Source organism: Callithrix jacchus, chromosome 19 (assembly GCF_049354715.1).
Source record: "Callithrix jacchus isolate 240 chromosome 19, calJac240_pri, whole genome shotgun sequence".
Taxonomy (NCBI): Eukaryota; Metazoa; Chordata; class Mammalia; order Primates; family Cebidae; genus Callithrix; species Callithrix jacchus.
This window is the reverse complement of record NC_133520.1, coordinates 43,682,687-43,708,641: the sequence shown is the minus strand read 5'-3', so window position 1 is coordinate 43,708,641 and position 25,955 is coordinate 43,682,687. Positions and strand designations below refer to the sequence as shown.

Genomic DNA, 25,955 nt, shown 5'->3' with positions numbered 1-25,955 from the left:
TCACTGCAACCTCCATCTCCCCAGTTCAAGTGATTCTCCTGCCTCAGCCTCCCAAGTAGCTGGGATTACAGATGCCCAGTTAATTTTTGCATTTTTCAGTAGAGACAGAGTTTCATCATTTGGCCAGGCTGGTCTTGAACTCCTGACTTCAGGTGATCTGCCTGCTTCAGCCTTACAAAGTGCTGGGATTACAGGTGTGAGCCACCACTCCTGGCCCCATCTATTCTTTCTGAGGCCTACTACTTTTTGCGGGCCGGTCTCCTCTTCTCTCCCTCCCATAGCCTGTTTTGCCACCATTACCTGTTTTTGAACCCCCATTTTTTCTGTACATCAAGATGATATAAAAGCTTCTATACCCCACTGGTGGTTGGGGTAATCACTCTGTGATTCCTCCATGTGTGCATGTTAATTAATTTTTATGCCTTTTCTCCAATCAGTCAGCCTTTTGTGACTTGATTTTTAAACAATCCTTTAGAGGGTGAAGGGAAAGTTTTCTCTTCGCCCCTTCACAATCATGTAGGGACTCTCTTTTTTCACTGTAAAACCTCACTCTGGTTAACAGGCAAGAAGGCGCTCTGCCCATCAAACCACCAATGAGATGGTGCGACGCAAAGTCGCGTTATTAAAGGTGCAGATGTTAACACAACAAATGTCAACATCGTGAAGATTCCACAGACCGCCTAGAAGCCATCAGCCCTTGGTGACCTTAGAAAGGGTCTACATGTGTGATGGGTGGGGTGGGGTGAAAGCTGGCTGAAGGCAGAGCAGGGCTTCACAGCTTTGGAGTGTGGACTCTGCGCCAGGCACTATGCATGCCACACATTCTTGGTTAAATGATCTCATTTAACGTACATTTGTTCATCCTGCTTTGGCTGCACAGTCTTGCTGTTACTCTTCAAATATGCCAGCCATGTCACCCTCTTCTTCCACCTGGAACCCTCTTCCCCAGATATTCACCTTTTTCAAGTCTTTGTCCAAAATCCACAGACTCTGTCAGGGCTGTCTGAATACTTGATTTAAAGTTGCCTGCAGCTGCTCTCTCTTCCCATTGATTTCTCTGTGCTACACTTTCTTCTTTTTTTTTTTTTTTTTTTTTTTGAGATGGAGTCTCGCTCTTTCACCCAGGCTGGAGAGCAGTGGTGCGATCTTGGTTCACTGCAACCTCCACCTCCTCGGTTCTCATGTCTTAGCCTCCCAAGCAGCTGGGATTATAGGCACGTGCCACCATGCCTGACTAATCATTTGTATTTCAGTAGAGATGGGGTTTCACCATGTTGCCCAGGTTGGCTGCAAACTCCTGAGCTCAGGCAACCCACCTGCCTTAGCTTCCCAAAGAGCTGGGATTACAGGTGTGAGCCACTGCGCCCAGAGCACCCGGCCCACTTTCTTCTTTTCACAGCTTTTACCACTTTCTAACATCTATCAGCTAGATATCTATGTGATATGGTTTGGTTCTGTGTCCCTACCCAAATCTCATCTCGTATTGTAATCCCCACTTGTCAGAGGAGGGGCCTGGTGGGAGGTGATGGGACCATGACGGTAGATTCCCCTATGCTGTTCTCAGGACAGTGACGAGTTCTCACAAGATCTGATAGTTTAAAAGTGTGGCGCTTCCTCCTTCGCCCTCTCTCTCTTGCTGCCATGTAAGACATGGCTTGCTTCTAATTTGCCTTTTGCCATGAGTATAAGTTTACTGAGGCCTCCCCAGCCATGTGGAACTGTGAGTCAATTAAACTACTTTTGTTTATAGACTACCCAGTCTCAGGTAGTTCTTTACAGCAGTGGACTAATACATATGTATGTATGTGTCTGTCTGTCTATTTATCTACTTCTCTATCTATATTGCTGTTTATTGTCTGTCTTCCCCACTAGACTCTAAGCTCTTCAAGGCCAGATATTCATATTCTCTCTCTCTCTCTCTCTCTCCCTCTCTCTCTCTCTCTCTCTCTCTCCCCCTCCCTCCCACTAGACAATGTCTAACCACGCTTGGCATTTAGTCAATAAATACTTGTTGAATGAACAAAAGAATATGTACTAGGACTACAGTAAATTATTATTATAATTATTTTACTTAACATAAATCTTTGCTTAAAAAAAAAGAAATGCTTTATTCTTTAATAAAAATAAAACAAAACAGATGAAGGAAGAAACTCAAAATAGAAGAAAAACAAAACCTTCAGGTGGCTGTTGCTGATATTTGCATCATAAAATTATGAGCTTTGTAATTAATGGAAATATAAAAGTCACACGAGTGACTTGCAGAGCTGAGGCTGGGTGATTCACATTTCCAGTTATTTTCATTACCCTCCCTTCAGGTAACTGCTTTTTTGTAGTTTCCGAAGGGAACACCTGATGGTCACTTTCCTCAGTTTATCAATAGGAATCTGACATCCCAAAGGCTAATGTCTTGATTTTAAAACAGAAATCCCTTCCAAGAACTGCCTCCAAAATGCATGCAGGTTGTTCCACTGCCTTGAAGAGTTACTATGTCTCTCCAATATTTATCAGGAGTTATTCTGAAAATAAAGGCAACACAACAAATCACTCCAGGCTCTTTTGCTGACAATGCCTGCAGCCTTTCTCAAATTCCCTAGGTGCACTGGAACTGCTGTCCCCATTCAGAATTCTACCCGCAAGCCTCTAATCTCTAAAACTCTTACGCCCAGGAAAGCACATTTAAATGTTTTATTTTTGCTCCCAGTGTAACAATAGAAAAAAATTTTACATTTTTACAACATTTTCACTCCTCTGGTACTAAAATGTTTAAATGCACTCTGTATAGATGATCAGAGGTTTCCCAGATGGTCAGAAGATGATTATGGCAGGCAAAGAAGCAGCAGAAAAGCCATACATGACTCGATGAAACAAGAAATAAAGTTAACAAATGTAGCTTGCTCAAGGCAGGAGACTGTGAAATCATTGGATTTTCACAAAAGAGAGTAAGTACATCCCTGTAGAGTCAGATCTTTGCAGTCAAGCATCAAAATCTTTATCTTCACCATACGCATAAGATGAAAAATACGATTTTGACAGAGTGAGAAGAAAACATGACCAATTTCAGTTTTACCCTCCCCTTCACAACAAAGCAATGTGTTGTAAATGCATTTAAAGAGGCACCCCCACACCATTACTTTCAGGCAAATGAGAGCCAGTTAAAATGTAAAAAGAGCTTTCAGTCCAAATCCAAAACAAGGAATAAATCCAGATATTGTGGACTCCGGGGAGTAAAGAGCAAGATGGTTCCTTTAGAATGATCAAAGGCAGTACTGAATTTCCATTACAAAATGAATTTGCATGCTAAGCAAAAGTGATTTCAATTACTCTTTGCTAAAAACAGAGTAAGCTTGTAAAATGCACACTTCGTGTGAAATCACCTCTGCAAAATTGTTACAGTGACAGAAATACGACCTAACGGACTCTATCTTGCTTCTAATCTCCAAGCTGCCCTGTTCTTTCCTGGGTGTAGGTTGGACTAATTTTATAAGAAATTTATAGTTTAACCATGTTTGCTTCACAGTTAAACTATAAATTTGACAATAGCACCTCCCTAAAACAAACCTAACGATAGCCCCCTCCCTAAAACAAACCTGACAATAGCCCCTCCCTAAAACAAACCTGACAATAGCCCCTCCCTAAAACAAACCTTTTCACTTGGGTACCATACCATCTTTGTAAAACTAACAAATCATTCACAAGATTAAGAATTAAGGCTTACAAATCAGGCAGCCAGAGGCCACAGGATTCCTAACATCTCCAATTGCTCCTGTAGATAACATTACTACTATAAAACCTAAAATTGATGTTTGAGTATTTTTCAGACTCTGAATTTTGATGGACCAGCTGGCCCCACCTAGAACAGTAAACTGACTGATCAGGTCTTGTGGCCACCATCCAGGAACTGACTCAGCTCAAGAGGACATCTTCAACTCCCTGGGATTTCATCCCTGACCCAAGCCAATCATCATTTCTCATTGTCTAGGCCCCTGCCTGCCTAACAACCTTTAAACTACCCTAGCCTCTGAATTTCAGAAAGGCTGATTTGAGTAATAATAAAACTCTGGCCTCCTGTTTAGCCAACTCGATACCTATTAAACTCTTTCTCTATTGCAATTCCTGTGTCTCAATAAATTGGCTCTATCTGGGTAGCAGGCAATAAGAACCCACAGGCTGGTTACGAATGCTGTGAAATATGTATTGAGCGTTAAGGCTAGAAAACATCCTACACATCTGGAAAGTGGTCCTATGTCATCCATAAAAATAAGCACAAATGGTAGTTTATTATTTTCCTACCTCACTACATTCTAAAATAAATCTTTATACACCGGTGTGCTGTAACTGTAAAGTAGGGGTCTAAATGACAGTGAGTGGACGGACTCCATAGCTAAGGACTATTAAGCCTGCATTGTGTTGTATTTGGTCTTGTTCATTTTTGTATTTGTTTTATCCATTGAATTTGAACCCTTTCGTGCTGGCAAGCATGAACTCTGGTCCTCTATAAGTTCTAGCCCTTGTTATAGCTCACACATTTCCTCATGGCTATGCCTTGAGGGCTTTTGTAACCTGGAGTGACCAGAATGGGCAGAACACATCCACACACCTCCACCTTCCCTGCCATCCCGCAGCTCTCAGAACTTATGGGGAGCTCTTCTTAAATTACTTCAAAAGCCAGTTATAAGTCAGAAATTCTTATTTTATTAGAGTCACATAAAATTTATTTTTCTTTTTATTATTCTTAGAGTTGGGGTCTCACTCTGTCTACACCCAGGCTACAGTGCAGTGGCACCATACCTCACTGTAATCTTGAATTCCTGGGCATAAATGATCTACCCACCTCAGTCTCCTGAGTAGTTGGGACTACAGGCATGTGTCACTACATCCAGCTAACTTTTTATTTTTTTTGTAGAGACAGGGTCTCCTTATGTTGCCCAGGCCAGTTTTGAACTCCTGGCTTCAAATGATCCTCCCCACTCGGCCTCCCAAATTCCTGTGATTACAGGTGTGAGCCCACGTGCCTTGCCTCACATTGTTCTGCTCAGAAATAAAATTATGCAGGTTGTTCTTGCCCTGCTTTTTCAAAAGAATTTGCTGTGAAGCACTTTTACGAGTGGTATCTGCTAAGTATTTGCATACTAAAGATAAAGGTACTGTGGCTCGAGGTTGTTCTTCCTCTGGTGAAAACATGGGGTCATGCTAGAGTCGTAAGAGTCGGGGACTGAATTCCTGGTCCCTGTTTGTATGTGGATAAGTTAATTGACTTCTTTCGGTCTAATCAAAATGAGAAAAGATGTCATTTATTTAAAGATCCTGACATATACTCATGTCAGACGAGCCTTAGAACCTCCCCTATCCCTTCTTCTGGTTTAGGAATACCTACAACTAAAAACTACAGCCCATTCTCTGATTGAAACTTTGCACTGCTGATAACAGATCTTGATGTTTGCTTATATTCTCTTTTGGTTATTAGCTACTCCTTTCCATCTTTTATATGTTTTTTTCTTGTGTTTTGTTTTGTTTTTGAGACAGGGTCTCATTCTGTCACCCAGGCTAGAGTGCAGTGGCATGATCACAGCTCACTGCAGCCTTGACTGTCCTAGCTCAAATGATCCTCCCACCTTAACCTCCCAAGTAGTTAGGACCACAGGCATATGTTACCACATCTGGCTAATTAAAAAAAAATTCATAGAAATGGGGTCTCACTATGTTGCCCAAGTTGGTCTCGAATAGCTGGGCTCAAGCAGCCTCCCACCTTGGCTTCCCAAAGTGCTGGGATTGCAGGCATGAGCCACTACATCAGCCTCCATCTTTTATACGAGTTCATATATATATATATATGTGACTGCAGAGCTCCTTTGATGTATTTCCTCAGTGAGTGAGTGTATAAAATAATATTTTGACAATATAAACTAGAGTTCTTTACTGACTACTATTCCAAACTTAAAATATAGTGAGCTGCAGTTCCTTGAATTAGCCCTAGAACAGAGCAATGGGCTAAACAACCCCTCACTACTTGTTAACAGGTTTAAATGAAGCTAATTCCAAATTAAAAAGCTCCAGACAGAAAATTTCAAATATGCTGACTCTGAAAATGTTACAAAAGAGCTACACATGTCAAATTTACTAGCAGACAAAGAGATCATCCTTCAAACACAGTGATGAGTTGGTTTGTGGTTTAATTGTCATAACCTGCCACAGGAAATTCAGTGCACTTGGAATTTTAACTTTCAAAATGTAAGTTATTTTAAAATCTTCTTACTCCAGAGAAAAATAACCACCTTGGTATTAAAAACTCTATCAAGAGCCAGGCACAGTGGCTCATGCCTGTAATCCCAGCCCTTCGGGAGGCTTAAGCAGAGGATTGTTTCATTCCCAGGAGTTCAAGACAAGCCTGGGCAACATAGCAAGACCTTGTCTCTAGTTAGAAAAAAAAAAATTAGCTGGGTAAGGTGGCATGCATTGGCTGAGGTGGGAAGACTGCTTAAGCCCAGGACGTCAAGGCTGCAGGGAGTCATGGTTGCACCACTGCACTCCAGCCTGTCTAAAACAAAAACCAAAATAAACAAATAAAAAAACCCTTTATCAAAAAATAAGGATATAACTGAATAATCAATCATTAACAACAAACTGGAAAGAAAACTATTAGAAGTGGGTGTGTGTTTTGTACTAAGAACCATCCTTGTGATTCTCCAGAGGACACAATATTTTCTAGATTACCAAAGATGAACATATATATATGTATGTGTGTGTATATGTGTGTCTATATACACACACACACACACACATATATGTATATATATACACACACACACACATACACACACACACACACACACACACACATATATATATATATATAAAATAGTTCTCGAGAACAAGAGATGCTTGGAAGTATTCTTCCCACTCAAATAGTAAAGAACTACTTTCTGCCTCAGAGGTTTTATTAGGTATTTCAGGTAAGAAGACAAAGCCAAAGATACCAGTATTGCTCCAAAATCAACCTGCCACCCAACCAGCTCCTGTGGCCAAAGAGCTCCTCATTGGCAAGACAGAATTTCTGCTTTAGAGCAACTTTCAGTCTCATTTGATTTGACTGTGGCATTTGACAGTCTCTTTTTCACTGTGTTCCTCAAATAAAACCCTCTCCTGGCTTTCTTCCTACTCCTGTTTCTTTTCAATTTACTTCACTGATTTTTTTTCCTGAAAATTTTCTGTTTTATTTATTATTATTATTTTGAAACACAGTCCTGCTCTGTCACCCAGGCTGGAGTGCAGTGGTATGATTTTGGCTCACTGCAACCTCCACCTCCCGAGTTCAATGATTCTCGTGCGTCAATCTCCAGAGTAGCTGAAATCATAGCTGCTCGCCACCGCACCTGGCTAAGTTTTGTATTTTTAGTAGAGATGAGGTTCCACCATGTTGCCAAAGCTGGTCTTGAACTCCTGATGTCAGGTGATCGACCTGCCTTAGCCTCCCAAAGTACTGGGATTACAGACATGAACCACTGTGCCTGGCCCTTTTCCCCCCAAAAATTTGAAATTTGGTGTTTACATGAAGGTAAGTCCCTAAGTCTCCTCTTATCCTCCAACCCCATCCATTCCTGGGGAGGGGGGGCGGGCTATGTCCTTTTCAGCTACCACTTGACAGCACACTCTGTATCGCCACCTTTGGCTTCTTTCTAAGGTCCTTGTCCACTATGTAGCACCAGCTTCTGGACATCTCCACTCAGATGACCCACGGGACAGTATCACGTTCAAAACAGAACTGCTTTCTCCGCCTACACTTTGATATAACCAGCCATCTGAAACCAAAACCTCAGGAATCATTTAGGTCATTGGATATCTTGACTGTCTACCTTAGGAGAAGGGGAGTTAACTCTTACGGATTCCTAATCCATATCATCTGGGGAGTTTCTTGAGTTCTTTACACCCTATGCTGGTATCCTGTGGAGCACAGAGTTTGAATAAGTTCTCTAGGTGATTGCAACGTGCCCCCAAACTTGGTATATTAGATGCTTTATGTATGTTATCTCAGCTAATTCCTACCGAAACCCTATGAGGTAGGTACTCTTAAACCCATTTACAAGGGAAAACCCAGCTTCAGAGGTGCTGAATAACGTAGCTAAGAACAAACAGCTACTATGGGACTCACAGAGAGTCAATGTTTATGAGTTTCCTGCCACTAACTCTTCATTCTCTTACTTAGTAGTTCCCACAGTTTAAACTGTGTAAGTTGTGAAGATGGTCTTTTTTTTAATATGGATTTCTGAGGCAAACCCATAGAAATTATGATCCTATTGAATTAGACTGAAACCCAAGCGTATGCACTTTAATAAGTACTCATGGGATTCTCCAACAGGCAATTAGGTATACTCTTAGTTTTTTTTTTTTGAGATGGAGTTTTGCTCTTATTACCCAGGCTGGAGTGTAGTGGTGCAATCTCGGCTCACAGCAACCTCCGCCTCCTGGGTTCAGGCAATTCTCCTGCCTCAGCCTCCTGAGTAGCTGGGATTACAGGCCCAGCTAATTTTTTGTATTTTTAGTAGAGATGGGGTTTCACCATGTTGACCAGGATGGTCTCGATCTCTTGACCTCGTGATCCACCCGCCTCGGCCTCCCAAAGCGCTGGGATAGGTATACTCTTTTGAGAAAAGACAAACAAACAAGAAAACGATTTCCTCATCAGCCATGCTATTATTAACTTTTACTGTGAAGTGTAAATAGGATTCTGTCCATATTCTTGTTGTTTAATGGCTCCCAATTAGTTTCAAAACAATTTCCAAGCCTGGTGCGCATGATCTTCACCTGGTGATCACAATGTTATTTGTGTCTCCTATCCTTCCTCACCTTACATTCTGCGACAACGTTGAGCCTTTTCATATCGGCAAATCTTGGTACATTTGGGCTGTGGCCCTTACTTGGAAGGCTGGGATTGTTTGAATTCAGTTGCCTGCTCTGTCATCCCCTAGAGTCAGTGGCTCCTTCCTGTGACTCCCTAGGGCAGGGAACACACCTCATTGTAGCACTTTCTGCTGAAGCTGCAGTTGCTTCTTAACTCACTGATCTCTCCCATATTCTTAGTGGTAGAAACTGACGATAGTTCCTCTTTGTATCTCTAGCATTTGCACAGTCCTTAGACAAAGTAGACCCTTATTAAATATTGACAGATCAAAAAAAAAATAGAAATCCATCCACTGAACATTGACAGATGTTAAAAAAAGCTAAAAGCTTAAACATTCTGTGGCCACAAATGAGCATTTTCCACATGTTAATAAAATACATCATCACCTATCTCAATCTTTTGGCATTTCACAGACATATTTTTAGAGGAAAGGGTATTTTGGAGTTCATCTTAAATGATCTCCTCATTTTACAGATGGGAAAATATAAACAAGGAAGAATTAAGTAGCTTTCTCTATTTTCCTCAGCAAATTCAGTGGAGATCTGAAAGCATTTCTTTTCCTGGTCCAGCTCCCCCTTCTTACCCCAAACCACTTCCTTCTTCCATCCTGGTTTAACATTTTTTTAAGCACCCACTCTATGTAGGGTGCAACTGGTCAGATATGCGATTTCATGACTGCATTTCTTCAAGACTGCTGACTCCGCCCTTGAACACGTGACATGCACTGGCACTGGGCCAGCTGCCAGAAATACAAATATTAATAAGACAGAGTTCCCAACCCAAACAAGCTTGCATTCTAGAAGAGAAGACAGTTTAGCATGCAGCAATTAAGGCATGGTGTCTCAAGTTTTGCATTATCAGCCTAACCAAACGGACACCCCTGGATATCAGCAAAAGACCTTGCCCTCCATGGCATCTTTAGGATTAAACACGGAATAAAAACTTGACGGTAATGTATACAGAGGACAAATGTCACTGCTGCCTTCCTCATCAAAGTTGTAATAGGGAGGGAAGGGTCAATCAGAAAAAGAATAACAAAGCACACATCTGAGAAGGCTTAACTCATCTGTCATGGAAATGCCAAAAAATAAGTGACCTCTGGAAGGGACCTGCTAATATCCCTTGATTCCCAAGACAGAAAGAAAACCGAGGCCTCTGAGAACATAATTGCTAATGTCCGAATCTGGAAAAGACACAGCAGATAGAAAGCAACATAATCAAGGTTTAATATTACATTTCCAGGCTTGCTTGATTTACACACAAATTGAGTGTGTCTTAGATTGTTTAAAATACCCCGATTCAACTTTCATTAATTTCAGACCAAAGTCCAAACTCAATACTCACTCATCTAAGAATATTTTGAGAGATACATAACATGTGATGTTAATACTTCCAGAGTTTTAGAGTGCCCTGTGCATAATATTCCTAATAGGTTAAAAATAGGGGGGCAAAGTCCCTCACTTAGCAATGCCTTTTAAAAAAATATTATTATGCTTTATGTTGTGGGATACATATGCAGAATGTGCAGGTTTGTTATATAGGTAGAAATGTGCCACGGTGGTGTGCTGCACCCATCAACCTGTCATCTACATCAGGTATTTCTCCTACTACTGTACCCTCCCTTAGCCCCCCACTCCCTGACAGGCCCCAGTGTGTGATGTTCCCTCCCTGTGTTCATCTGTTCTCATTGTTCAACTCCCACTTATGAGTGAGAACATGCGGTGTTTGATTTTCTATTCCTGTGTTAGTTTGCTGAGAATGATGGTTTCCTGATTCATCCATGTCCCTTCAAAGGACATGAACTCACCCTTTTTTCATGGCTGCATAGTATTCCATGGTGCATATGGGCCATGTTTTCTTCCTCCAATCTATCACTGATGGGCATTTGCGTTGGTTTCAAGTCTTCACTATTGTGAATAGTGCTGCAATAATCATACATGTGCAGGTGTCTCTAGAGTAGAATGATTTATAATCCTTTGGGTATATACCCAGTGATGGGATTGCTGGGTCAAATGGTATTTCTGGTTCTAGATCCTTGAGGAATCGCCACACTGTCTTCCACAATGGCTGAACTAATTTTCACTCCCACCAACAGTGTAAAAGCGTTCCTATTTCTCCACATCCTCTTCAGCATCTGCTGTTTCCTGACATTTTAATGCGTGCCATTCCAACTGACATGAGATAGTATCTCACTGTGGTTTTGATTTGCATTTCTCTAATGACCAGTTCAATGCCTTTTAAAAATAACAATACAAAAAGAAAGACGATCAAATTCATCGAGTAGCTCAGCTCAATATTACGAACTGAGCTGAAGTCCGAAGTGTTTCTAGTACACATTTCTAACAGGAATTTTCCATGACTTTGTGATACCAACGTTGTAAAACAGGCCTGCTATGAAGAGTGGTTACATCGCTGGAAAAACTAATACATGATGTTCACTTGTAGATAACAAGTACTATAACAGAGGTCAGCTCTGGGCAGTGCGGCAGCACCCGGGAGAGGGAACAAGCTGAACAGAATATATACATCCTGCAGGAAGGGTTGCCTCAGGTGAAACTCAAGAGATAGAAGCAAGGAGGAAGGCTGTGCCCAGCAGAGAAAGCAAGAGAATAACGGCACTGAAGCCTGGGAAAGCTTGGTGCTTTTAGGGCCCAGGAAAACATTTGCACTGCCCACAGCAGAGGGTGGAAGTCACTAAGTGAGGGCTTGTCAAAAGACAGAGCTGTTCAGGCAGCAGGGAACTTGACTGTCATGAGGAGTAGAACTTTGCACACAACAAAGCAGAGGATCTCCAATTTAACCCCCATTTAATGGACAAAAACAGTCTCCCGACCCGAATCTTCAGACGAATTCGGGTTATAAGAAAATACGGTGCAAGGATTTATATCTTAAAGGATTGCAAAATTCAGAACCATATTTTGCATAATGAAATCAATATAAAAGTTTCAACAGTCAGCAATGTATTCACTGAAAAGGTCTCTATCCTCTGGGCAATGCCTGCGGTGGGTCCTTAGGGAAAAACTTTGAGACCTCAGGACCATAGTCGCCCAGAGGACAAGTACAGGAATGTACCAGGGATCGGTTAGGGAAAAGTTTCTTTTTCTAAAAATGACCTTTTAAAATGTACCATTTTCACCATTTTTAAGTGTAAAGTTCAAGGGTAATAAATAAATTTATATCCTTTTCCCCACTCTGTCCCCTCTCTCCTTCCCGGCCCCTAGTAACCACCAATCTATTCCATATCACCATGAGATCCACATTTTTAGTTCCCACATATGAGTGAGGACACACGATATTTGTCTGTCTGCGGCTGGCTTATTTCATTTAACATAATGACCTCCAGTTCCATCCATGTTGCTATAAATTACAGGATTTCATTCTTTTTATGGCTGAATAATATTCCATTGCATGTATGTACCACATTTACTTCCTTTATTCATCCATTGATGGGTGCTTAGGTTGATTCCATATCTTGGCTACTGCGAATAGTGCTACAATACACCTGGGCATGCAGATCACTCTTTGATATATGGATTCCCTTTCTTTTGGATACATACCCAGTAGCGGAATTGCTGAGTCATATGATAGAGAACCATAAGTTTTTAGTTTTTTGAGGAACTTGCATACTGTTCTCCATAGTGGCTACACTAGTCTACACTCTCACTAACATATATGAAGAAAAAGTTTCAAGGTGGGGAAATCCAGAGAGAACTCCAGTGTTATGACCTGGGATACAGTATTATATGGGCAAAATTTGTGAGGGGCTATAGTGATTCAGAATCAACATGTCTTCCTGAGGCTCATTTCTGGGATTATAAGATACTTCATCCACTCCCATGAAACCTCAATCTACACCTACTATACATTTCTGTCCCACACCAGCAGGTGCAGGAAATGAAGGTAGGTATGCATCAGCAACTAGAGTCTAATGATTGAAGATGCTCCTATTATCGGATAAAATAAAACAAGACACTGAAGCAGAGAGTGATAGCAGAATGTGTGCTACAGGAAGTTTCCTCTGGGCGTGCAGCGTGTTGGACAACGTAACAGACACTATGGCCTCATTCTCCCCACCTCTGGTAGGCAGCCCTCATCACAGCAGCCCTGACTTGGCCCTGGGAGCAGGAAAATCAGGTCAGTCAGCCAAAGCTGGATTTAAACGTTAAGAAATCAGAATATGCCACCCCAAAGCATGCCACTTTGGCATACAGACTATTTTGAGATGAAAGAAACCTTCCTGGAACTTCCCTTATCTGGCTAAGAGCAGAAACTATTGAGAAATGAGGACTGTCATAAATCTTTTTTCCCAGGGGACTTTCATGCCCATGAACAATACAGAAAGCCAGCACCAAGATGGGCCTATAACCTCTTTTTCTTTGTCTTGTTATTTCTTCACAAATTTGCATCCATATTTCTTCTAGGTACGCAAAGGGCATGAATTGCCCTTTTGTAAAATTAGTATACAAATCTCTGGGTCTGACCACCTCTCTGTGGTTTTGATTTTATTTCTGTGAGACCTCATCCTTGCGCATATGAAATAAACCTTTTCCCCCTGTTATCCTATTTGTTGTCAGCTCAATATTCAGGGCTTCTGCCACTGAAACCAAGAGGTCAAGAAAAAGTTTTTCTTCCCCAGTGATACCCAGCTTGACCCCTTACTAGGGTAGATTATATCATAATGTTTAAACTTATTTCATCTGTAAAATTTGTATCACAGTGTCTCCCTTAGTATAAGAATCAATGAGATAACACGAGGTTCCCTTATTAAGTGGCTGGCATATTATAGGTACATAGTAAGTGACAGCTGTAGTAACACCAAATAATATCCAAAAACCAGTCATCTGTCATGGACCGCAGTCCACACTATTTAGATCCTTTCACAGTAAGAACAGACTATCAGGATATGCATGGAGACTAAATAATGCGATAATCAAGTCAAAATATGATAGTTGACTCTAACTTCAGTTACTAGTAAACAGTGTTACTGAGAATTGTGTGGTAAAAATAAGAAGCATCTGCATAGAAGCTACATCTAGCTAAGTGACTGCATATCCCAGACTGCAATATTTCCAAAAGAGTACTCAGAATAAAGTACTTCATTTATAATAAGGGACAGGCCCTGGTTCATCTTAGAGAGTAAATGTTACAATTACTGAAGCAAAGAACTCACAGTGAAAGTTTTATATGCACAAATCATCAATTTTCAATGTTCTTTGAAAGTAAAACATTAATAACTGCCCGTGAGAAGCTCCTACAATTTGATATTTCTAATATGATGAAAATGAGAGGCTCCAAAATCTAATTATATCTCTCTGATAAATTACATGTGCTCTGTGAGCAATGTTATTTATTTTGTTACTAATAATGATTTTGATCACAGTATTGGTCTCTTAGGTCAATATATTTTACTGAGTCCTCTATTAAACCATATTTCTCCTGGGTATGTAAAGGACATCAATAGACAAGCCACAGGTGAAGAAGTAGACATGGCTCATTAACAGGTGAAAAGATTTTCAACAATACTCATAATTTTTAAAAATACAATTTTGGAGCCGGGCACGGTGTCTCACACCTGTAATCCCAGCACTTTAGGAGGCTGAGGTGGGCGGATCACAAGGTAAAGAGATTGAGACCATCCTGGCCAACATGGTGAAACACGTCTCTACTAAAAATACAAAATTAGCTGGGCATGGGGGTGCGCTCCTGTAGTCCCAGCTATTTGGGAGGCTGAAGTAGGAGAATTGCTTGAACCCAGGAGGCGGAGGATGCAGTGAGCCGAGATCACCCCACTGTACTCCAGCCTGGAGACAGAGCGAGACTCCATCTTAAAAAAAAAAAAAAAGAACAATTTTTTCTTTTATCAGATTAGCAAAGATAAAGAATTTGATAATATATAATGTTGACAATCAGGGAAAACAAGTAATCATAAAATCATAACATTAATGATACAGACTCTTTGGTATCCAACTTGTACTATCTATCCACAATTAAAGTGCATCTACCCTCAGAGCCAGCAATTTCATTTCTAGGAATTTAAAGATATTCTACTACCTAGGCTAAATGTGTTCCAGGATCAATAAAGATCTCCATGGTGGCATTGCTGTTACACTAACAACAAAACCCCCAAGGAACCTAAATGTCTTTCAAATCGATAAAGGACTAGTTGAATTATTTATATAATATTCATACAATGATGGCCATACAGCCATGGCTCTATACGTCTTAATACGTAAAGGCATGGAAAAAAGTTGTTCATGGTACAACATCCCGTCTATATGCTCCCATCTGTGAGAAAAAGGGGACCGATACACAGATATGCACAGAACAAATATCGGTATATAAAATCATATTTCTGGGAGGATATATATAAAGTGTTGCAGTGTTTGCCTCTGGATAAGGGGACACAGGGCCTGCAATAACAAGAGGGGGACAGTCTCACTGTAAAACTGAATTGTGGACATTATTACCATCTGTATATACTAGTTTTTCAATTGCATAGTTACTTGTTTTAAAAGGATATAATGAAATAACTTGGAAATACAGACTTAATAAAACAAGCAAAATTAAATCAGATACATCTAAGATGATGAGTTTTGTAGATTAACCTTGAGGGAGGAGATCTCTGACCTATATGTTTCTTTGTTGTGGTCTAACAAGTTACACACTGTCATTTAATTTTTATAAAACTCTATAGAATATGCACTAGTATGACCACCATCATTCTATACTCAAATCAAGGCTGGTTAAATGACCAAGTTTGCACAGCAGGTGGCTGAGCTGAGATGCACAATCAGGTCTCCTAGATGCGAAGCCTCAGTGAGCTCTTGGGTATGTCTCACACACACTTCACCTTGACTTCTGCTGCCCAGCGAGGATCGGGCCACTGAAGCCTCTCAATGGCTTGTGATGGCTCTGAGAACTGCAAGGTAGATATAAGAAAGCATCTGCATAATGCTTTCTATTTTCTCTTCTATTTTCATAAAAGTGTAGGTCTCAGGAGGCAGTAGATTATATTTTTAAAATGACATTTCTGACATTGGAAGCTACTGGCCCTTGAGAGTGTGGCTCAAAAAATAAGCGAATCGGCGGGGCACGGTGGCTCACGTCCCAGCACTCTGTAATCCCAGCACTGTGGGAGGCCAAGGTGAGTGAATCATCTGAGGTCAGGAGTTCAAGACAAGCCTAACCAACATGGTGAAACCCTATCTCTACTAACAATACAAAAATTAGCTGTGTGTGGTGGAGGGTGCCTGTAATCCCAGCTACCCAGAAGGCTGAGGCAGAAGAATCATTTGAACCCAGGTGGCAGAGTTTGCAGCCAGCTGAGACCGTGCCATTGCACTCCAGTGGGGCAACAAGAGCAAAACTCCATCTCAAATAAATTAATAAGTAAGCAAATCATATACCTCACGTTGTAAAGCACTTTGCAATCTTCTACACATGCATTATCTTATTTCTGCCTCACAGCAGCATGAAAGAAAAATTATCATCAATTCATAAATGAGAGTATAGAGGCTGAGTTTAGATGAGTTCCCCCGCTTGGAAGGACAACAGGAAACCTGTCCTGTGTCGTCTGAACCTAAGTTTCTTGTTGCAAGCGTATCGCTGCGTCAGGGGTGAGTAATACCTGAAAACCCGCTTTGGATCTGCAGTTCCAGTTGGCTTGCAGAGCCTTGTGTTGCTGCCGCCATGCCTTTTAGACTCAGCAGGTCAGTTTCCGCTCTGAAGCATAACCCCATTCGGAGAGGCTGCATTCCAACAGTGCAAGCTGTTCTACAGGTCTAAATTCTTCTGTTTTGGAAGCTGAGTTCCCATGAATTATTTAACAGATTTTTCTTTTCCTCAATACAGTCTTTGTGACCATGGCAAATACTTTTTTTTTTTTTTTTTTTTTGAGACAGAGTTTCGCTCTTGTTACCCAGGCTGGAGTGCAATGGCGCAATCTCGGCTCACCGCAACCTCCGCCTCCTGGGTTCAGGCAATTCTCCTGCCTCAGCCTCCCGAGTAGCTGGGATTACAGGCACGCACCACCGTGCCCAGCTAATTTTTTGTATTTTTAGTAGAGACGGGGTTTCACCATGTTGACCGGGATGGTCCCGATCTGCTGACCTCGTGATCCACCCGCCTCGGCCTCCCAAAGTGCTGGGATTACAGGCTTGAGCCACCGCGCCTGGCCATGGCAAATACTTTAACTGGAAGTTCTGATTAGAACAATTTCTAATTACAGGTCTATAACCAAAATATAAGAATACCCATCAGGCACCTAAACTCCAGTTTTCTCTTTATTTTTCTTCCCACTCCACTCCCTCCATCAATGTTCCTATTGCCTCAGATTCAGGGTGAGCTCCAGCTGTTACTGTGAGAATGATGACACAGAGTCCCTTCCTGACAAGGCAGCTGAAACACGTTGTCTGCAGAAAAGACAGCTATACTTTCTGTTTTCAACACAACTCATGAGGATCAGCTATGACTGTGCCTATAAGGGTTCAATGAACTTTTTGAAAAATATATACCATATTCAAATGACCTTTTTGGAAAACAAGCCTGGCGACAGGAAATGTCAACATCATTAATCATATATTACGTTTCATTAAAATCAAAACTTTGAAATAATTAGCTTCTGCTGCTTCCAGAGTGGTAATTATAGACCGTCAGGGAGTGTGACGCTCTCTGGATTTCCTCCTTGAACTATTAAATGCTAATAATGAAACATCGTTTTTAACATAATCTGTTAAATTTTAGCTGTGGAATATAAACAATACTTTCTGGGGCTGGGCACGGTGGCTCACGCCTGTAATCCCAGCACTTTGGGAGGCCGAGGCGGGTGGATCACAAGGTCAACAGATCGAGAGCATCCCGGTCAACATGGTGAAACCCCGTCTCTACTAAAAATACAAAAAATTAGCTGGGCATGGTGGCGCGTGCCTGTAATCCCAGCTACTCGGGAGGCTGAGGCAGGAGGTTTGCCTGAACCCAGGAGGCGGAGGTTGCGGTGAGCTGAGATCGCGCCATTGCACTCCAGCCTGGGTAACAAGAGCGAAACTCCATCTCAAAAAACAAAACAAAACAAAACAAAAACAATACTTTCTGGGTACTGGGCTAATCAAGTCTCATAGTTCAGGAAATCTGAATTTTACTCAACGGTGAAATGAAAATATCAATACATACCATCTCAGAGGAGTAGAGTTCAGAAGCATAAACATATCTGTATTTAAAGCTGTTTGGAGACTTCTCTTTCCTTCACTTAAAATCAAGCTATCTTCCATTTCCAGTTATTATTAAAAGTTATTTTTTATTCAATGCTAGTTAGAGAAAAAGTACAGTGGCAGACTATTCTATTTCATTTTAACAAGTCCCCTGCAAGTTTTCTTTTCTAACTCACATCTGCATGATAGTCTTTAGATATGACATCTATAAACTATTGTATCTTCTCTCATAATTCTCAGTTTGATCTAAGGCAAATTCTACTACAGAGGAATAATAAAGTAATAATACATATGATCTCAATGAACACTATTATTTCTGTAATTTATACTTATATTTGCCTGGAAACTATTGCCCGCTAGGGGTGGCTGCTCAGCCCGGTGTGAGAGACTGCAGAGGTACAAACAGACAGATGGGTTCCGTGTTCTCAGGGAGCTTTTGATCTATTCAGGGAAAAAGAAAAAAACAAAATGCTGATAACTCCATTAAAAGGCCAAAGCTCCCATTACAGAAATTGACTTTTATTTGGAGAAAGGGGGCAAAAAAGTGAATAGTCAAAGTGGTTGAGGTTCTTCAGCTCAGGACTCTGGGAAAATGCAGATGACCTTTGAAGGCACAGAGGCTCAAAAGGGAAAGCGACATGTCCTGTTCATTTTTCCTCACTACAAAGCTTTCCCACTCCTCTGCCAACCCTGGAGTCTCTGCCAAAATGCAAGCGATGGTGACTGAGTCTCTCGCTATAGCAAGCTCAGAATAAATAACCTTTGCTTTTCTCATGGGGTTGGCCTTCATTTATTTCCACAGGATTCAGTGTGTTGACAAAGGGGCTAGTTTTAGAAAAGGAAAGGGACATCTCTTCCTCTGAGATAAAAACGGAAGGACAGAGGATGAATGAAGTCACTTGGGGGATTCTGAGTTGGAAGGAAAGCTGAAGGAGTTACATCAGGTGGACGCCATCTTCTCAACCAGAGCAATCTCTAAACAGAGACCCAGGGAAGGGAAGGGTAGGGCTGCAGGAAAGTGGAAGGGATTTATCACTGAGAAGAGAGTGAGCCAGTAAGAAATGACTCACTTATGTTTAACATGGTGAATTAAACATAAATGCTCATCTCTTCTCTTTCTTAGATCTGAGAAAATTCTGGAAGAAATAGATACTGGCACTGATAAAGGAGAAAATACTTCAGAATTCAGAATATTATATAAGTCATAGGCTCACTGTCAGCTTAAATGGCGAAACTGGGAGAGGATACTAAATAAAAGGCGCTAGACACAGTTTTCGTTTTTATGCTACTTCTCATGGCTATTTTTCATTTAGTGCATTGGAAATTCATCTGTAGTCTCAGGGGCTCTGGGACTTGACATTTTTTGGAGTTCCTCTGGGGAACCAAGAATAAGACTACTTTCTTTTTCTTTTTCAGGCAGTCAGAAAAGTGCTCAGATATCACATAAGAGCCAGAACCAAATGGGGTCTTCTACATTTTGGAGCAATGCTGTAATTTGAAAACATATTGGGGTTTGTCAATATAAAGCAAAATTGATGAAAGTTAACATAGATAAAGGGAAAAATTCATAGTTTAAGAAAAAGGTGAAAAATTATAATAAGTTCTTCCCCATTTCGGAGCAAAGTGAGATGAAACTTGAAGGAAACTGCAAACAAACACCTGCAATAAACTTCTGTCCCTTAATAAAATGAATGATAGTGAATATTTATTGAACATTTATTACATGACAGATGCTATTGCATGGAAGGTACTTACATTAACACATTTAGTCTTTACAGAAGACTGTCACACAAGACACAATAATTGTCTGCATTATACAGATGGAAAGAAAATGGGTCACAGTAAAATCAAGAAACTTGGCCAAGATTGCAAAGCTCCTAGGTGGGATAGCCAGATTCAACCCCAGGTAACCTGGCCCTATAGTCCACATGCTTATGTCTGGAATATGCAGAATTAAGGGAGAGGAAGAGGGAAGGAAAGAGGGAAGGAAGAAGGGAGAAGTACTGTTCAGTCAGTGCTGAACAGTTCTTTAGTACTATACAATTGTTCATTACTGCAGTTTGAGAACGTTTCCTGTAGTATCATTGTGTCTATCATCAATACCCTTGGATGACAATATAAGGACACCCATAGAAATTAGATTCTGGTCTTTAATAGAAGTCTTCATGAAAAGGAACCAGAGCTCATTTGAAAGTAGACAATACCACGTCTCAAAGCAAGCGAATTTAAAATAACACTAGAAAAGCTTGCTGTTCCCCAAAAGCAAGGCTGCTCTAAGAGATACCTGGAATAACACCAAAAAGTACAAAAGGGGGCTCTCGCTGGCCAGGTAGTGACAATTTGAGCATTAAAAGGGAAAACAGCCTGGCACAGTGGCTCAAGCCTGTAATCCCAGCACTTTGGGAGGCTGAGGTGGGCGGATCACAAGGTCAAGAGATCAAGACCATCTTGGCCAACATGGTAAAACCCCTTCTCTACTAAAAATACAAAAATTAGCTGGGCATGGTGGTCCACACCTGTAGTCCCAGCTACTCAGGAGGCTGAGGCAGGAGAATTGCTTGAACCCAAGAGGCAGAGGTTGCAGTGAGTCGAGATCATGCCACTGCACTCCAGCCTGGTGACAGAGTGAGACTCTGTCTCAAAAAAAAAAAAAAACAAAAAAAAAAAATGGGCAAACAATGATTAAAGTCCACTGGAGCAAGTTGAGTCTGTTATGACCACTCCAAGGTCATGGATTTAAACAGAAAAGTGACAAAATACTAGGACGTAATTGTCAACACATAAAGTGGTTTCTCAATACTGTCTTCTAGGAATGTCATATTATTGATGAACCAAATTATGTGTGTACTATGCTGAAGCTGCAGCTGAGTTACTGATATTAATCTACACATCTGTAGGTTTTTTTATTTTAAGAAAGGAATGTTAGGTCAGAGGCAGAGATTTAGCAAATAAAGTATGTGAAAAATGTAAAGTAGAGAAGTCAGCTTTTTAATAGAGAAACTTGAAGATTTAGAAAGGATGTATAAAAAGTCTATGTGTGAGGGGCAGTATATTACAAAGTGAGTTTGGTCCTTGCTACACTTTCTGCAACCAAAGTTTGGTGATCTAGGACACTTACTGGAGAACTGCTATGGAAAACGTATACATTGGTGACTCCACCTATAATATTACATGGGATCCCTTTTGTACAGACCCAAATCTATTCATTTCAGGATGAAAGAAAATTCCTGGATTCAGGAGTAATGGGGAGTAGATAGGTTACAGATAGAAACCAAGATACAGAGATACAGACAGATAGACTGAGTTCTTCCATTTCCTTCATATTTCAGAACGAGTGAGCAAGCTAAAACGAATGTGAAGATATGTGGGCAAAAGTGAGCCAACCTAGACTAGCAGTCACCCAGGCATGGGGCTGATTTAGGAACATGAGAGGTGAGTGTGAGGAGGTCCAGGAACAGGAGCTGCCATAATTACCTAGATAAAATAGGCGACACATCTTCATCAATATGGCAATGTTAGCCAAACCGAGATTGTATGTGTACCCAGCTTGCTTAATGATACTTTGCAGAAATTAATTTCCATATTGTCATGAGAATTGGGTCTGAAGACAGGGAGAAGGATGCTGACTGGTTTTGTGTGTATTGATCAGGGAGGAATGGTAACAAAAGTCCCTCTTCTAGTGAGTGTCTAATAGTGTCTCTAATAAGTGGGAGAGTAGTAACTGAAAATGACTAATGTAGGATACTCTGTTGGGGGAGTAGGGAAGACAGAAGTAGGTATATACACAAAACGAAGACCTCTCCTCTGAAAGCGTGGGTGTTCACGTGAGGGCAGGTGTTCTGTAATTGAGCAGCACTTGGAGCTCAGATCCAATGTGTCTGCTGGTCCCTGAGGACATGATGTGTGGGAAACTTCACAGTGTGTGGTTACCTTTCGCAAGAATGAGGTGCAATGATGATTCGGGGCACTAGCGACTTGCAAAAGAGCCAAGTCACAGGTTGTGTGCAACCTAAACTAGCAGTCTGAGCTTTCCTTACCTACCAGTGATGCCTCAGCCTGCTGACATGTAGGTTACTAGCAGAAACCAGAAAATGTCTTTCACCCTCTCAGGTAATCAAGTATCATGAAGATTTAAAGTTATAAAGACCAAATCAATCACTTAAAACATATTGGGAAATGGTATGACGTGCCCAGAAATCCAGTACAAAGATACAAAGAAACAGGTCAGTTATTTGCTGAGATCAAAGATCTTATTTTTGGGACATTACAACTGAGGCTCATGAAAAGGCATTTGGAAAATAAGTTTAGAGTCTTTGATATTTTGTAGATTTGTGTGGGAAGTTATGATAAAATTATCCACTATTAGTACAGTAATCTAGCAGCAAAATAATATAAAGGAGGGGGAGAAATAAAACAAGTCAGAAAGAATCAGAATGGGAATCTTAACTAGAGGATAGAAAGGCTGGTTAGCAGAAATAAGATGAATGAAAGTACTATATTTAAGAAAGAGTACAGCAGATGAAGAGGTCTTGGGGAGAGACTGTCAAAACTGTGATGAGATGCCGACAGCTGTAAATGTTGATCTTCCAACTTTCAGGAGTGAGGAGCAGAGGGAGTTTAATGATAGTGCAGTAAGATCTCGGCAGAGGCTGAACGGAGCAAGCAGCACTTTATGACAGTCACACACAAGGAGAAAAGCAGAAAGAGAACTCTGGACTTCAGTACAAAGTATCTGGAAACCGAGCATCATGGGATAGAGTTAGCTCCACCTTTAGGTAAAGTCTGGGAAGGAGTTCAGGTGGCTCCAGGAAAGGGATGAGGTCATGAGAGGAAGGACAGGAATTATTTTCTAGAGGAAGGTTTAAGTTGAGACTGGCAAGCCTGAGAACTTCTGCAGACCAGTGGATTTTCCTACTGGTCTGTGTCAGCACCAGTATATTCAATGGTGAATCTCTGAAAGCCTCACCTCTTTTACCTCCATGACTGCCTGGAGGAATCTGAAACTGAACAACTCTGGGACTCACTCTCCCCTGCAGACTTAGCAGGGCCTGGACCAATGGCTGAGGCTGCCCTGAGGACAAGGATGGGTAAAACCAGGAGTCAGCCAATTTAAGAATTGGCTACATAATGTTGTGGAATACCTTTCTAACACGAAGGAAGAAAATCTAAAATGTGTATTGATTTCTTTCTTGTATGCTCTCCTCTGCATATAATGCCTGTTGCCTGGTAACTAGACTCTAAGGTATCACGGGTTTAAAAAAAAAAAAAAAGCCAATTGTCTTTTCAGAGCATTTCCTTTGCGAGAACAGTTAACCTCAAAGCAAAATATGCAGGATAAAAGTCACATGCACATTACCAGGTTGTTGATTGAAAGCTAGGAAACTGGGGGGTCTTAGGTTAATGCTTTCCACAGGGAAAAATAATAATTTAAGTTGATTACAAGCTCTAATTCATAATGACCATTGTAATTTAGTGGCCTCACTTCAGCTTTGCAGCAATACATATATAAAATAGACCTCTTATCTATCTGCCTGCTTTTGGTACTTTTCTTTACCCTCCCCAAAACTGGGGGAGGGGGAAAGGTAGCTCAGAGAAGAGTTTGATGAGGAGATGTCTGGGGTTGAGACCCTGCTGTGATATCTTTGCTGGTCAACACTGGCCCCCAGGAAATGCTAAAGTAACTGAAGAGGCAGAATGCAGACATAAAACAGTCAAGCTATTGTAGTTTCTGGACTAAAAACAAGCCGTGTACTAAATTGGGACAGGTCGATGAGCCCTGTCTCACTGACATATGTACTTCTTTAACCTCTAACTTTAAGTTGGGATTTTCCCTGAGATGTGTATTTTTTAACTTGCATTTGATGTAACAACCAGCACAGTGTTCTCTGTCCTTTGGGGCGCTCATTTTTGCCAGGCTCATCATGGAACACCCAAAACCTCATATATGGTGGTCTCCAGAAATGCAGCTGTGACCCCTCTGACAAACATTTCATTTCGTTTCCCACCAGCTTGTAGAGAATATGACCAGATTGTAAAGTGAATTCAATCATTACTCAGCACCTGGGCTAAAAGCAAGAGCACCAGTGGACAGACTCACACCTCAGCTTAAGCCAAGGGGAGCCCGGATGACTATGTGTGCTTATGTATTTTCTTCTCCCTTGTTCAAGGCCCTCTTTGGATTTCTTGCCCACCCCCTAAAAGAGAATTTTTGTTTGTTACCTCTTACCGACATTTATTTTGGCAATTTTTTTCTGAGAGTCCATCCTCATCCTCTCCCATGATGTCCACAGCTGAAAAGATCAGTGCAACCAGAATGGCAAAGCAGCACACCAGGGCAAAGATCACGATGCACTTCTGCTGGGACTGAAAGAGGAAACGAAGACAAAGAAAAGTAAGTGGTGCTGGTTTCTCTCGGGAAGCTTGAGACATGACAACTTCTCAACACTCCAAGGAAAATGGGTGAGGAGATTATCACTGCCAGAGAAGGGAAAGCTGTTCTCCAGTGAGCATGCCCAAGACCTTTACGCTTCTTTCACAACACAGCCTTCAAACCCCACTCTATATGATGGACCCTGTTAAATAATTCAAGGGTAGTATCCAGGCTTCCAAACGAGTTTGGTCTTCTTTGTCTTCCTACTTAAAAGCAGCCCAGAAAAGATCACTATAACATCTACTGTTTCAAATTAAAAATGAAACACATAGGCCAGGATCATGCTGTTGATAAAAAGAAAAACTCTGTAAAATATTTGAAGAGATTAATTCTGAGCCAAATATGAGTGACCAATGGCCCATGACAGAACCCTCAGGAGATTCTGAGACCATGTGCCCAGGGTGGTTGAGCCATATCTTGGTTTTATACATTTTAAGGAGACATAAGACATCAATCAATACATGTAAAATGTACACTGGTTCAGTTCAGAAAGGCAGGACAGCTGGAAGTGGGGGCTTTCAGGTTATAGGCAGATTCAAAGATTTTCTGACTGGCAATTGGTTGAAAGAGTTATTATCAATAGCAAGGAATGTCTGAGTTACTATAAGAGGTTGTAGAGACCAAGGCTTTATCATGCAGATGAAGCCTCCAGTAGTGGACTTCAGAGAGAATGAATTGCAAATGTTATTAGACTTAGAGTTTGTTCTATCAGCAATTACAAAAGGGAGGAGGGAACAAATGAGGCATGTCCGGCTCCCACTTCTCATTACAGCCTGAACTAGTTTGTCAGGTTAACTTTGGAATGCCCTTGGATGAGAGGAGAGTTCCATTCAGATGGTTGGGAGGTTTAAAATTTTATCCTTGTTTACAATGTGTAATTTGACTGACATTGTTTATTTTTAAACTCTGAACACAAACAGAATTCTTGATATGATTTTTACTTAGAAACACAGGCTGAATGTCCAAGTGATCAAACTCACTCACAGACATATCATTAGACTCAAGTATTATAATTTGAACCATCCCTCTCTCTAGGGGCTCATGGCTAAAGGTGGCAGAAGACAGAGCCACGATAAGTGGGCAGGGGCTGTGACTACTATGACAAATTATTCTGCCTGCTTTCCCTCTGCTACAGTCTAAATATTTGTGTACACCCAAAACTCATACCTTGAAATCTTAACCTCCAAGGTGATGGTGTTAGGAGATGGGGCCTTTTGGGAAGTGATTAGGCAGAAGTTCATGAAGGCAGAGTTCTGCCCTTGTGAATGAGACTGGTGGCCCTAAAGAGTCCCAGAAATGGGTATGGTGGCACCTACAGTCCCAGCTGTTAAGGAGGCTGGGATAGGAGGATCGCTAGATCCCAAGGTTTTGAGGCTGCAGTGCACTATGACTGTACCTGTGAATACCCACTACACCCCAGTGT

At 41.2% G+C, this 25,955-nt stretch overlaps 1 protein-coding gene across 7 annotated transcripts in view; it reads right to left on the bottom strand.

The window, feature by feature from the left end:
- The window catches only part of PLD5 (phospholipase D family member 5), a 407,569-nt gene that overhangs the window by 219,633 nt on the left and 161,981 nt on the right, over positions 1-25,955 (bottom strand). For 4 of the 7 annotated variants that reach the window (XM_078357234.1, XM_054248286.2, XM_035281093.3 and 1 more), the window contains exon 2: positions 24,322-24,465. In XM_078357234.1, the coding sequence (XP_078213360.1) occupies positions 24,322-24,371 (50 nt within the window). In that variant the 5' untranslated portion in view covers positions 24,372-24,465. The remainder of the gene's footprint in view (positions 1-24,321; positions 24,466-25,955) is intronic. The other 3 variants (XM_003735274.6, XM_078357235.1, XM_002760866.6) reach the window with 1 other exon arrangement.